The sequence below is a fragment of the Topomyia yanbarensis genome, chromosome 2 (genome assembly GCF_030247195.1).
Source record: "Topomyia yanbarensis strain Yona2022 chromosome 2, ASM3024719v1, whole genome shotgun sequence".
NCBI classification, from domain to species: domain Eukaryota; kingdom Metazoa; phylum Arthropoda; class Insecta; order Diptera; family Culicidae; genus Topomyia; species Topomyia yanbarensis.
Genome location: NC_080671.1, coordinates 93,575,235 through 93,590,085, shown reverse-complemented (window position 1 = coordinate 93,590,085; position 14,851 = coordinate 93,575,235). Strand labels below are relative to the sequence as shown.

General features: G+C 42.0%; 1 protein-coding gene across 1 annotated transcript in view; it reads left to right on the top strand.

Annotated features, from left to right (window-relative positions):
* The window catches only part of LOC131678843 (collagen alpha-1(IV) chain), a 123,801-nt gene extending 109,853 nt beyond the window's left edge, over positions 1-13,948 (top strand). The window contains exons 2-8 of the mRNA XM_058959242.1: positions 7,990-8,172; positions 8,233-8,277; positions 8,334-9,744; positions 9,801-10,143; positions 10,203-13,086; positions 13,143-13,366; positions 13,427-13,948. Coding sequence (XP_058815225.1) covers positions 7,990-8,172; positions 8,233-8,277; positions 8,334-9,744; positions 9,801-10,143; positions 10,203-13,086; positions 13,143-13,366; positions 13,427-13,607 — 5,271 coding nt within the window. The 3' untranslated portion in view covers positions 13,608-13,948. The remainder of the gene's footprint in view (positions 1-7,989; positions 8,173-8,232; positions 8,278-8,333; positions 9,745-9,800; positions 10,144-10,202; positions 13,087-13,142; positions 13,367-13,426) is intronic.
* The last annotated feature ends 903 nt before the right edge of the window (positions 13,949-14,851 follow it).

Here is a 14,851-nt window from a genome sequence, read left to right as displayed (position 1 = left end):
AATGATGGACCTAAAGTCAATCAAACGGTTTTGCTAAAGCGATGTATTTTGAGAAATCAAACAGTACATCATTTTTGTAAGCAGAATATTTCTGGAGCTCAAAAACAGTTATTTATTGCTTTTTAATAACTCAACATGGCGAAGCTGATTTTAACAAAAGTCATTATCATCTAAAACCATGCTTTGTAAATAATTTTGATTTACCAAAAATGTTCACTGCTTTGAAGGTATTTCTACCATACGCTAAACTTTAAGTGGGTTTCAATTTGGAAATAGGATGAAACTAAATAGATTGGACGTAGAGTATAGTGCAAAACATCTTTTTTTTGTAGTGACCTCTGATAACTGTATGTCAAACCACTATTACTCGCTTTTGAACAATCATTAATCTATGTATCGTACTAGGAGCAGATCACTCTAAGAATGTAAAACAAATTTGCATCAAATTAAAAAAATGCATTTAATTTCCATTTTTGCATCAACTTTGCACTCCCTCACAGAAAAGTTTGTTTAACATCCTACGCTGATCCACTTTGTTCGACGTTTTGCTGAATGTAGGGCAAGTTTTTTGTAGGGTTTTGACGTCATACACGCAACGCAAAATACATTACACGCAACACAAAATACATTATGAATTTCTATTTTAATGGAAAGAAATGCATTTAATTTCGCTGATTTTTAAAAATGCATCACAAGTGATCTGCTCCTAGGTATCGTATCTATATGGATCTACAAAGGGGCTGTACACAAATGACGTAGCTTTTTTTCGGCGATTTTTGACCCCTCGTAGCATTTGTTCACAAAATTCTAATCTCCCCCTCGTAAAGAACGTAGCATTTACCTACCCCCTACCCCTTGTCCCATGCAAAGCGGGGATGAAAAAATTCCAAATGTTTTTCGATTACTTTAAATACATGTCCTTTCAAAATGTTTAACGACTTTTATCATCATTTTCGTTATAACAGCAAATTTCGTGCAAAATAAGCCCATTTCGTGACAGTGTTGATAGTTTTGTTTTGAATTTTATATGTCAAGGGGAGCATGAAGAGAAGTTCTCTCACTTCACAATCCTGCATCTGCCAATGATTCTAAGAAGCATACGTTCATCCAAATTACTAAATTTTGTTTGGTTGAATCCGAAGTGAAAATTTAATTCAGCTTCCAAACTAAGTCTACTAGCTAGCTACATTAGCTAACTAATGTAGCAAGTTAATTCCGCATACAAAATCTTTTCGTATTTTTGCGAACTGGTAATTCCGCGAATCGTAAAATTTATCTCATGAAAATCCGCATCAAAAGTAACTTGTTTGAATTTAAATTTATTTCTCTTGAAAAAGGAGGATCATTAAATTGTTTTCTCTAAACAATGGGTTTTAAACTTAATGCTACGTCGCACAATTTCTGACCCTACCCACCCCCTCGTCACACTTCGTCACAAATTTGGTATACCCTCTCTACCCCCCCGCCTCCCCCCCCCCCCCCAATGCTACGTCATTTATGCATGGCCCCAAATAAATTAATGTTAAACCAAGGTTGGACCAAAGTCGAACCAATATCGGGCAATATTGGACCGACATCGGACCAATGTCAGACCAACATCGGACCAATATTTTGGACTTATGTCGGACCAACATCGGATCATTGTCAGATAAACATAGGATCAATGTCGAACAATATGTTTGATCAATAAATTGTTTGAAATATCACTTCGTTGGCAGTCAATATCAGTGACTGATGTATTCAACTGAAAGTTCAGTAAACATCAGAGCGGAGGCTGTTTACCTTTGTTTTTTTAACCAAACATATCTATATTACACACTTCCTTAGAATAAATCATCATGAAATGACGGCTATATTAAATTGATATCAGCCATTAATGATCTCAAAATGACGGCGAACATCAATTTTTGGGTTCAAATGAGATGCATGGAGACAATTTTTGAATTACCGAAGAAATACTCAACATCATATCCAAGGGAAATGCTTAAAGAATTTTCATTAAAAAGACTGGTACCACTAGCACTCCTGGAAAATCCTGTAAATACACGTGTCAATAAATGAACAAACGAATAAATAAACTATACTAATGCAGAATTGTTTATTAACTACTAATGCAGAATTAATGTTTATTAACACGATTATTACTCAAAAGATTTAAAAAACTGGAACATATCGTGCTTATGCCAAAAAATTACCACAATCCGCTACCAGAAAAATTGAATATTTTCTCAAAAGGATTATTCAATTAGCCGCTTACCTCACAAGCTCGGTCAATTCATTACCTAAAAGTCCTCTCAAGATAGTACAGGTATACCTCGATTTAACATACTCACGATTTAACATACCCTCGATTTAACGTACTTCGATTTATAATTTTTACCTCGATTTAACATAAAGGGCGAACACGAAATTATTACGACACCGAAAATGTCATGCCAATTTTCTTATAATGTTTAAAATCAAACCAAAATTTTAGGGTAGTTTTATACATATATTTACTTCAAAAATCAAAAGAAAAGTTAATCGATGGAGCCTTGAGTGTAAAATTGAACGCATTTTCGCTTGATGCCCTCCATCAAAGTCTTTACAGTGTCATCCGGTACCAGTTTCTCAGTTTTTTCTCCATTTTCTTAACATATCCTTCTCGTCTTTGACTGTCTTCTTGCTCTTCCGAAGTTCCTGCTTCAGCATTGCCCAGTACTGCTCCACCGGGCGCAGCTCAGGACAGTTTGGCGGATTCATGTCCTTTGGAACAAAATGGACAGAATTGGCCTCATACCACTCCAGGACACTTTTAGAATAGTGGCATGATGCCAAATCTGGCCAAAATAGCGGAGCTTCGTCGTGCTGCTGCAAGAACGGCAAGAAGCGCTTCTCGAGGCACTCAGATTTGTAGATCTCGCCATTTACTGTGCCCTTTGTCACGAAAGGCTCACTCCTCAGTCCGCAAGAGCAGATGGCCTGCCAAATGAGATATTTGGAGGCGAACTTCGACATTTTCTTCTTCTTAAATTTGTCGTCCACATAGAACTTGCTCTTGCTGGTGAAAAACTCCAACCCCGGAATTTGCTTAAAATCGGCTTTTATATACGTTTCGTCGTCCATCACACAACAGCCATATTTTGTCAGCATCTTCTCGTAGAGCTTCCGTGCCCGAGTTTTAGCCGTCGATTGCTGCCGCTCATCGCGGTTTGGGAAGTTCTGTACCTTGTATGTATGTAGTCCAGCTCTCTTCTTTGCATTCTGGACGTAGCTCTGCGACATGCCGATCTTTTTAGCCAAATCACGACTTGAGACGTTGGGATTTGCTTTAATCATCCGCTTCACCTCCGTCTTTTTGTTCTCCGGTCCCGGTTTTCTTCCAGCTCCTTTGCCGTGGTCCAACGTCAACCGCTCCTGGAATCGCTTCAACACTCTGGAGACGGTTGAATGGTGAATGTTCAACATTTTTCCCAACTACTAGTGCGACAGGTCAGGAAATTCCAGGTGTTTGGAAAGAATTTGTTCTCTCGACTCGCGTTGGTTCACCTCCATTTTCGTTGAATCGAAAACACGACTTCGAGTTTGACAGCATGTAAACAATACACATCAATGAGAAAGTGTGCAAAATTTGGTTGATTTTTACCCAATGATAAAAAAGTTATGCCCTGTTGAATGTGTCGCAATAATTTCGTGTTCGCCCTTTACATGTTAATTTTTTTTAATTTTTTTCATTATCAATGTTACTAAAGCGAAATGCTAAGAATCAATACTAATTTTATTGCATGATCCGCTTCAGTGAGGGAATATGTGCATCGTTTCTAATGCTTAAAGCAACAAAATTTATTTTCGTTTTTTGGCTACATTATGTTCAAGATCCAAAAACTTTCTCATCTTTATTTTGGTACACACAATAAAGTGAATAATATTCGTGGTACAAGTTAATTTCTGATAATAATTTTATAAGTTTTTTCGTGTAAGCTAAAAATAGATAACTGGAATGCTATGTCTAATCGAAGAAATAGGGCGGTGACGAGACATTGACGCTCGGTGAGTCCCACTAATAGGTATTGGGGCTATAGCGGTGATTACGAAATAAGTCATGATCATGATAATTCATCGATGGTGGATTGGTGGACGCACCCAACTTGAGCTTTGCAGAAAAAATACTTCGTTGTGGACACCTCCTGGAATCGCACAGAAAATTAATAGACGATAACGATGAAAGACACAAATCATCCTTCAATATACGACTCCTGGTAAGCTCACGGTGTTTATTTATCAGTATTGTTAAACAAACTTTGCGAGCTTACTAGGAGCCGGTCATGACTTAATTTAGATAGAGCAAGGACACAGAAGCGATGTTAGTCCGATGTTCAAAAACTCTGGGTACTAGGTCCCCAGGAGTTATACTATTTACCATAGTAAATCTTCATGTTTAAATAGAAATCTAGGTGATATTTCCAAAAAATGAAAAGAAGACTACCGTCTTTGCCGCCGGAGAGCAGTGGATCAATTTTTGGCTTCAGCCATCAAATGCTACGCGGTCTCTAGAGCGAGTCAGCTAATTTGCAAACTGATATTTCAGCAAAATGACATCTGTTTACAGCGAAATATTTTCCGAGTCTCAGCTGTCAAATGTCACTTTCACTAAGATCTCAGCAAAAAAATATTTGGCTAAGATCTCAGCTGCTGAGATTTCGGCAAAAGTGCACAAAAACTAAGATTCGGGAGAAAAAATGAAGTGTGTAAGTTATATAAAAAATTTATTGAATTCTACCACAGATAACAGACGTTTGGGATCTATTTGAATCGTGTATAAATACCCGCTACTGAGATTCCGAATAAATCAGACGTCTGAAACACGTTTGGCAAACGTTTGTAGATGGCGTAGTGATCGATACAATGCAGTTAGAGTGCAGCTGTCAAGCACGTATAGCAAACAGTTGTGCAGATGGCAATAGTGAAACAAGGATTTTCAACGTTTATCAATTTGAAAGTTTACACAGGTTTTTGGAGAAATTTTGTTCTAGCCTAAACGTCTGTTATCTGTGATTCTACCTTCTCGTTGTATATAAAAATGTGTGTTAAATAGATTTTTTTTAATATTTCATTAAGCTGTAACAAAAATGCCTTATTGATTCTGACGAGCTGACGTAATTTCTTCGACTTCTAAACTGAGGTATTGTGTCCTTTGTGCACAAAATATTTTAATCTTACTTTTGGGCGGTGGTCAGCTATTTTCGTCCGCGTCCCTTATCACCTATTTTTATAGTGATTCATCAGCAGTGCTATCTTTGAAAATGAACCACCTTGGTTATGCAACTAATTTTTCCGGTCTTTTTTTAAATGCAAATAATTAAGCAATCTTCATTTCGTTATATTCTGAATTGCACATATTTTGTCGTATGTAATTTTAAATGTACTTTCATTTGATGGCATTGTAAGGGAACACGTATCCGCCGGTTGATGCTAATCGAGCTGACATTTCTTTAGACTGAGCAAACAAAGTTATTTGTTTGTTTAGTGTTTATTTGACCAACTAGGTAACGAATCCATTGGGTCTTTAATGCGTGTGGGAAATATGCATGGTCTTGTCTGAGTGTATGACTTTTGAATTATGTATGAGGGTGGAGAATTGACAATTCACAAGATCAATTCAAATCCAATTACCAATTTGCGGCAATCATTTCAACATAAAAAAAATTTTATGGTCATATATAATGGTTTACTTTTAGTCCATTAACTCATCAGTTAATTATACTGAGCTGAGAATAAGTACGTACTATTTGGAAACGGGGGGTGTTTGCTTCGTGCATCATTAATATCGTTTAGGAACGCAGCATTTACTCGAACGAGGTGGAAAATTTCAAGTTACGGGATCACAATATGCTTAAGGACGATTTATAAATTCTGCCACGCTATTAGGAGGAAGAGATATGACTAATTGTGACATAAATGGGAGGGAAGCACGTCATGTGCTTTGACGCAATCGGCCGTTTTACGCACGATTGCGCCATGTATATAGGAAATTCCATGGAACATGAACACTTTTGCAAGTAGCGGCATTAATGTGCTACTACAAAATGAAGGAAAAACTAAAATCATTTGATTCGTATTAGACCAAGGATAAAAATAACGTGGTAATATGACAGAGACTTAGTTAGTTTTGGGTAATCTTTGCATGACATAATTTATGAATGTTCCACAATACCACTTTTAAACTCATTGTTTGCGGTCCATTTTACATTGTCGACAACACTCCCGACAGCCGGCTGTTCGGAGTTCAAGTTGTTTTCGATGAAACAATTTCGATAGCCGATTACCCAGAGTTTAAACGCCTAGAACATTTACGTATCCTTCAGTCAATAAACTATTCAAACATCTTATGCACGAAAGTATATTCTCAGTCGCATCGCTTGCTTGAAGCGAATCCTGACTAACAACCCACCCACTACCCAATCCGTGGTACTTATGGGAGTGTCACTGAGTCGGGGCCTTCCGTTAAGTAAGTACCACATCAACACTTCCTTTCTCATCCCAAATTACGGTAAAGATGGTCGTGGCCCGCAATGGTGGCTCTCAGGCGAAATTCTCGCTTGGACTGGATCAATTGTTATTCCCAAACAATGCTCCTCAAGTAGTCTGGCTGGAAATGAGAGTCATCAGTCTGCAATCTACGAAGTATACCGTGCTTACGCAACGCAACGCAACGCAAAATATTTTAATCTTACTTTTGCCTTAAAGCGAAATGTTGCGCTACCATTGTTCGATATCGTTGATTTTTTCAGCAGTGCGAGATTTCATTCGTGACTAGTCGTTTGCTCGTGAACTCAAATAGTGTTTTCCTTTTGAGTCAAGTTGGTCTGCCATGATACAGGTGAGACGAAATCGAAATACAAATTCCGTAACTTACTAAAACTAGGCATTCTTCACGCACAAAATGGTGCAATCCAAATTTGTTGAAGTTAGAAAGGAACTGATGAAAATATTTATCAACAAATACTGTACTGCTAATAACACTATTAATTCCAAAAAATTACCCTGAATTCTAAGAAATTTTTTAATAATAACGACAAACTTTTGAAAGCGAATATCTGTTAGAATTGGAATATGTAATATTTTTTTTATCTTTGGAAGAGAAATTTATTTATATTATATGAATATATGGGTTCTATGTCAATGTTAGGTGGATTCAATCAGTAATATCCTCGCAAATATTTCGAGCGATGAATAAAGTAATAATTCTGTTCGAAAACATATTTCTTTAATGTTTCGATTTAACATAAAATTCGATTTAATCTACATGTTTTGAACGGAAAATGTATGTTAAATCGAGGTATACCTGTATATCAATAAAATTAACAATCCTGTAGTTATTTAAAACGATCACATTGATCACGTTCTAAACCACTGCGCACTGAAAGCAATAAATCTTTGAAAACACATGGAAAAACTAATTTTCAATCATGGCTGGCTTTACCATGGATTTTCTTCCACCACAAATAACATGAACGAATACAATTCATAAAGTTCCAACAACTTCCTCAGTTCGGCAGCCTACCTCCGATGAATGACTAAAAATAAATCAAACGCCTAAAGAGCAGGCACATCTGAATGTTTAATTAGAAGAAAAATCGATAAAATCTTTCTTCTCGCATGTCGGTATGTACTCCAACTGTTCGGTTCATTGGATTTGCGCACGTTGGTAAAGTCAATGTGGTTCTGTGGCGCACGCACATATTATGCGATCCATATTGTAATCATTCAACCGGGAACCACACTTTTTTTCCTTGAATAAACATTCCCGCCTCGACCGACAGACCGACTACCTTCCTATTGATAGAAATAGGTCACAGAACTGTTTCCGCGCTCATTCCTCTGACTGGTTCGGCTAGTGAAATTTTTACAACATTAGAGATCAAAGAAAACAACTTCCTCTACCGGCGGGCGTGCGACGAATGACACGTGTTTATAGTCGTTTCATACGAATACTTTCTCCTTTCACAGGATTGCATCCGGACGCCATGTGACTGCAAAGGACTTCAAGGAGCACCGGGGCAAAAAGGTGTACATGGTATTCCGGGATCGGTCGGTTTCCCTGGTGATATTGGCTTTGAAGGTCCTCCGGGTTATCCTGGCAGTCGAGGTGATCGTGGTGAAGTTGGATCCATGGGCGAGAAAGGTTACAGAGTAAGTACGATTCTCGGTCGATGCAACAGCACACTGTAACACTGTTTCTCACTATTATAGGGAGAGACCGGCGCACCGGGGCCAGTTGGATATCCAGGAATTCCGGTAGGTTAAATATGTAGTTGTTTGGGAGTAACTCAATACATTCGTATCATGTATAGGGCTTTCCGGGAGATGATGGGCCACGTGGTCCGCGGGGAATAGATGGATGCAACGGAACGGACGGTGCCATGGGTATCCCTGGAATGCCAGGTTGGCCAGGAGATCGCGGACAACCAGGTCTTCAAGGACCCCCTGGTTTTCGAGGAGATTCTGGAGAAGGTGGTATAAATTCAAAAGGAACTAAAGGATCTATGGGTGAACCAGGTCGACCTGGAGCGATGGGGCCGCATGGATTCAATGGAAGCCGTGGGCTTCCTGGTTTTGATGGTATAGGTGGATATGATGGACTTCCAGGTTCTAAAGGAGAGATAGGTGATGAAGGCGAACCTTCCATTCCGTTCTGCCCAGGCGAACCTGGTGAACCAGGAGAGCCATATTACTATTTCTCTAGCAAAAACTCTACGGTTAGTAAAGGTGTGCAAGGTCCGAAAGGAGACCGCGGAGAAGATGGTACTCCAGGATTTCATGGTAGAAAGGGAGACTCTGGAGCCTATGGTGAGCGTGGATTAAAAGGTTTCAAAGGAGAGGAAGGAAATGTTGGTGATCGGGGAAAGCAAGGAAAAGATGGTCCACCTGGTCCTCCTGGTGATAAAGGAGAAAAAGGAGCTCCTGGTTATGCGGGTCGTGATGGAGAATTCGGAGACAAAGGTGAAGCTGGTGATAACGGTCAGCCAGGTGTTCCTGGAATTCAAGGTACTCGTGGTTCTCCTGGCTTATACGACCCAACATTGGCACCAATAATAATCGGGCCAGTAGGACCGCAAGGTGATGTTGGACCCCAAGGCAATCAAGGATTAGGAGGAATACCAGGAGATCCAGGACGACGTGGTTTAATGGGCTTCCAGGGTCCACCCGGAGATCCCGGGTTGGATGGTCCTCAGGGAAAAAAGGGTTCCACGATTGCTGGACAACGAGGTGACGATGGAGAAAGTGGCCCAAGAGGCCCTGCCGGCATTAGGGGAACTCCAGGTCCAGGTGGATTGTACGGTCAAAAAGGGTTCCCAGGAAGAGACATGCAAGGATTGAAGGGTGAATCAGGTACGCCTGGTTTGAATGGCGAATACGGGGAGAAAGGTGATCAAGGAGAACTCGGCGAAACTGGTGATAAAGGTCTTCCGGGAATTGGCGTTAACATCACAGGACCAATGGGACCCGACGGTATACCAGGCCGGCCGGGCCCAATAGGTGATGCTGGATGGAACGCATATAGTGGACCTAAAGGAGATAAAGGTTTTACTGGTGATGATTGTGGAGTTTGCGCACCTGGCCCTCGAGGAATTAAGGGCGATGGTGGTGATATAGGACGTCCTGGATGGGATGGAATCGATGGTAACCGTGGTCTTACTGGTCCTAGAGGTTTGAAGGGAATGTCTGGAAAATCAGGAATTCAAGGAATTCAAGGCTTGAAAGGTACTATTTCAAGTTAAATACACATATCGAGCTTTTACCAATTGTTTACTCTGCAGGCATTCCGGGTGAAAACGGTGAACCTGGCCGACCGGGTGATAAAGGTCCAAAAGGTTTCATCATTCGTCGGGGCAGTTTGGTTTCTTATCCTGGTGATAAAGGAGATGTAGGTTACCGTGGCTTGCAAGGTGAACAGGGTGATGAAGGGTATTTCGGAAGTCCTGGCGAACAAGGAGGCCCTGGGGAGCAAGGCGAAGTCGGTAACGATGGTAATCCTGGTTTAAGAGGTCGTGATGGCGATCCAGGTATCCCTGGACGAGACGGTATTCACGGTCGAGATGCTGCTCACAATTCCTACACGATTTGGTCCTTGAGAGGAACTCCTGGATTGCCCGGTGATATGTAAGTGTTTATAAAATAGCATAGCTAACAAAAAAACTAACAAATTGTGTTTGTCATAGTGGTTTCAAGGGAGAACGAGGAGATCAAGGTAATCATGGGGAGCCTGGTTCCGTTGCCGATGTGGACTACAAGATCATTGGAGATAGGGGACCACGGGGAGAGTTTGGGGATGAAGGTTTGAAGGGAGTAAAAGGATACAAAGGAGAAACGGGAGAAGTAGGATTCGCAGGCCCAGATGGCAGACCAGGCCCTCCAGGTAGCAGTATTCAAGGTCAAAAGGGTCACAAAGGATACTTTGGAATGACTGGTGATCATGGACAGCAAGGAGAGGAAGGTTTACCTGGTTTACGTGGGATAAACGGATCTAATGGTTTGATGGGTCTAAAAGGTGCACGTGGAGATCCCGGACGAGCTGTGCTATATGGTGAAATGGGAGAAGAAGGTGAAGCTGGATATTTCGGGGAGTTCGGCGACAAGGGGTACAAGGGTCCAGATGGTTTTCGAGGACCGCCTGGAATAGTCGGTGCTAAGGGAGAAAAGGGAGACGACGGTATGATGGGACGCATTGGATTACCTGGTAACAAGGGTATGGTGGGAGATATAATCTATGGAAACCGCGGAGCACCTGGCGCACCAGGAAGACCTGGCCTCACTGCACCATACGGAGACAAGGGAGAGCGGGGCGAACCCGGTAGCGAAGGCCCACAAGGACCGAAGGGAGAAATCGGTGATACCGGGCGGGATGGCCTACCAGGTTTACCTGGTGATGATGGAGAGCCTGGTGAACCGGGTCTCCGAGGTATCCGTGGTTATATGGGTGAGGAAGGATACCAGGGAGAGCGTGGCGAAATTGGAGACCCAGGTAATATTGGTTTGACGGGTCGACGAGGAGAAGATGGGTTGAGAGCGCTGAAGGGTGAAGCAGGAGATATTGGAGAGGCCGGTTTTCCTGGATTGATCGGTCGTAACGGGACCAAAGGAGAACTAGGTGATATAGGTTTCCAGGGTGCACCGGGTATGAAAGGATCCGCTTCCTTCAGTGGCAATAAAGGTGAAGTTGGAGTGTACGGATTGCATGGTCCTCCCGGATTAGCTGGTGCGGTGGGGTTGCCCGGATTGAAAGGAGTTGAAGGCGATGCTGGAACCGTAATTGATGGCTACCCTGGTATAAGCGGTCCCAAAGGTGCACCTGGCTATAATGGTCGACCAGGGCGACCTGGATTCAAAGGAGAACGTGGTGAAGAAGGAAATTTAGGTGCCAAAGGTATTCAAGGTGATAAAGGTAAAGACGGGTATCCTGGAATCAACGGTCGCTTTGGCAAAGATGGACCACGAGGTTTGATGGGGCTGCGAGGACTTTCGGGCAGTAGAGGTGAAACCGGAGAACAAGGAGAAATTGGCTTTGTCGGATTCGTTGGAGAAAAGGGCGAACGGGGCGATATTGGTCGTATTGGCCTATCAGGGCTGCAAGGTCTACCAGGAGAGCAAGGAATTCCCGGACTACCAGGTGAACTAATATTCAGAGCACCACAAAAAGGTGATCGTGGTGAACTTGGCCAACAAGGTTTCGAAGGATTGTCTGGATTGACAGGATTGAAGGGAAGGCCAGGTTATCCTGGCGAAAAAGGAGATCCAGGACCAAGAGGAGAGCCAGGATTTGCAGGACGGAATGGTTTAGATGGACTGAAAGGACAGCAAGGAGAACCAGGATACAAAGGACCACATGGTACACTTGTTACTCGGCCAGAACCAGGAGATCAAGGAGATGCGGGATACGATGGGTTCCCAGGTCGACCAGGTGTAAGTGGAAACAAGGGTGCCCCAGGAGACTATGGTGATGATGGCCCAGTCGGATCCCGTGGTATGGTCGGTGCAGTTAGTGGTGCGTTCAAAGGAATGAAAGGTGAAATTGGCTTTGAAGGTGCTCCAGGATTGGAAGGCCTGCCAGGATTGCCAGGCCCGCAAGGAATGATGGGAACACCTGGTGAAAAAGGTCTTCCTGGAAGCATTGGTTTCTCTATCCGCGGCATTAAAGGAGAAGTTGGAATGGACGGATTGATTGGATTAGATGGAATGCCGGGACCAACCGGTTTCCCAGGTGACGTAGGCCCAGTTGGACGTCCAGGTCTGCGAGGATTACCGGGACTGAAGGCTGAAATCGGCGAAGTAGGTGAAGGGGGCTACTTTGGACGTTTAGGATTAAAGGGCATAAAGGGAGAGCGAGGTGATCCGATACCATTGAACAACTGGGCACCAACCCAACCCGGCGATCGTGGTGTTCCTGGAAATAAGGGAGCTCCTGGTGATGTGGGTGATATGGGTCTACCTGGATACCCGGGACTTGTTGGTCTTAAAGGAGAAAAAGGACGACAAGGCTTCGCTGGTGAGGAGGGACAAATGGGTATCATGGGCGAAAAGGGATTCCAAGGAGCTCCAGGACGTGATGGTTTAGACGGATATCCTGGTCTGCGTGGCGAAATCGGTGATGCAGCACCACCACCTCCTCCTGCTAAGAGTCGAGGCTACGTATTCACAAAGCATTCCCAAACGGTGTATGTGCCGGAGTGTCCTCTTAACACCATCAAATTATGGGATGGCTATTCCCTGGTAAGTGTTATCGGTAGCAGCAGGACAGTGGGACAGGACCTAGGAACTGCGGGATCATGTTTGCGAAGGTTCAGCACAATGCCATATTTGTTCTGTGACATTAATAACGTTTGCAACTACGCTACCAACAACGACGACAGTATCTGGCTTGCTTCCCCTGAACCGATGCCGATGTCGATGGCGCCAATGAAATCTCGAGAAGTAGAGAAATACATCTCAAGATGTTCAGTGTGTGAAACGAGCACACGAGTGATCGCTATCCATAGTCAAACAATGGCGATTCCAGATTGTCCTGGAGGATGGGAAGAATTGTGGATCGGTTACAGCTACGTGATGGTGAGTACTTGGTAACATGGTGAATCTTTGGATATGTTACCGATTTTGTTTTGCAGCATACAACTGATAACACTGGTGGATTCGGAATGGATTTGACTTCACCAGGATCTTGTATGGAGGACTTCCGCGCTCAACCAGTCATCGAATGCCATGGACATGGCACATGTAATTTCTATGATGGTATCACTTCATTCTGGTTGACTATCATTGAGGATGGCGAAGAATTCAGCCAGCCAAAACAACAAACCTTGAAAGCCGATCAGACTAGCAAGATAAGCAGGTTTGTATCAGAGTTTGACTATGTAGACACAGAAAACTGTAATATGCTTATCCTTTTCAGGTGTATAGTCTGCCGCCGAAAGGCCGGTTTCCTGCGAGCGCTCTCGGATGGTGCAATCAGTGCCTCGGCACTACGCCGCCCAAACATCGCAACTGTTCAGAAACCGTACTATCCACCTCCACCTCAGCAATCGCCAAGACGACGAATTCGGCCAGGAGGTAGATCACGAAACCGTCAATAAGGGGGACGCCCTTTGGCCTTTTAGTAGATTGTATATGAAAGTCGTTGAACTCGACTTTAGTTATGTTAATTGTGCCATTTAAATCTTTGCAAAACTTCGACTAATGAACTGCCGCCAATAGCATTTTTTTAACAAATCGCAAAGATCTTGACGAAATATAGGACTTCTATTTGCTAAAAACTGTTAGTGTAATTACCATAATGCTCCTATTTCGCTTCCGTAAACAGTTTGGTAAAAGTTAGTTACTAAGAAAACCCAATGCCAAAAAATGAGGGAAAGTGTACGTTTTCAATGTAAGTTAAAAGAAGTAAACTATTAAATAGCAATAGGAATCATGTAAATTCTTATACGTTACTGCCGGTGGTACTCTCATTGCCCAAATTTTTTGTTCTTCAGATATTCATGCTTGCTAGTAGCTGAATATGTTTATGTGCGAATGACAAATAAATTATCAAACAAAATTTTGACAGCTAATGATTTCCGAATACCCAAACGTGTGCATGAAATTGAGTAGCATGCCGCAGGTAAGCGTACACAAGCCAAGACGGTCTGAAATAATGGCCAACTTGTAATCGTCGTGTTTTCCGGTCCGAGAAAAGATCTATCCCTTAGTTTAGTTCCAACGAATGGTTGCTCGGTTGTCCCGGTGAATGTCTACCCGAATAGAAATGTACAGTAACAAAACCATGATTTTCACTGTGACAGTACAGTAATTTTACAATAATTTACAGTAAGTTTTAGTGTTTTGATACAATACAAAAACAATAAACTTTAACGTTTTTACAGTAAATTTCAATATAAAATAGACTTTTACAGTGAAAAAGGGGGATGGTTATGTATCTTAACATTAAAAAATCAATTTTTCTCCATGCATTTTTTTCTCGAAAACAGTAAAATTTACTGTGAATGCACTGTATCAGTTTTTTGCTGAACAGTGAAATTTATTGTTACATGAAATTTTATTGTAAATCTACTGTGAGAACTTGGCATCGAACAATGTTGAAACAGTAATAACTATAATATTTATTGTTTTATGATTGTTTGTAGGGTAAATGCTATTGTAAAATTCTATCCGGGTATAGAACCCTTAAATTAAGTGAACAGAATTTCTATTTCGCCTGATTCTCCCAGTAAGTTTCCTTATTTTCTTTTTCAACACACAGAAAAGCGGACCAGTAGCTGGATCGTGAGATGGTAGAGGTCTTCGTCGTTAAAGTTCGAAAAGTGTCTCGGAATTAAGGGCG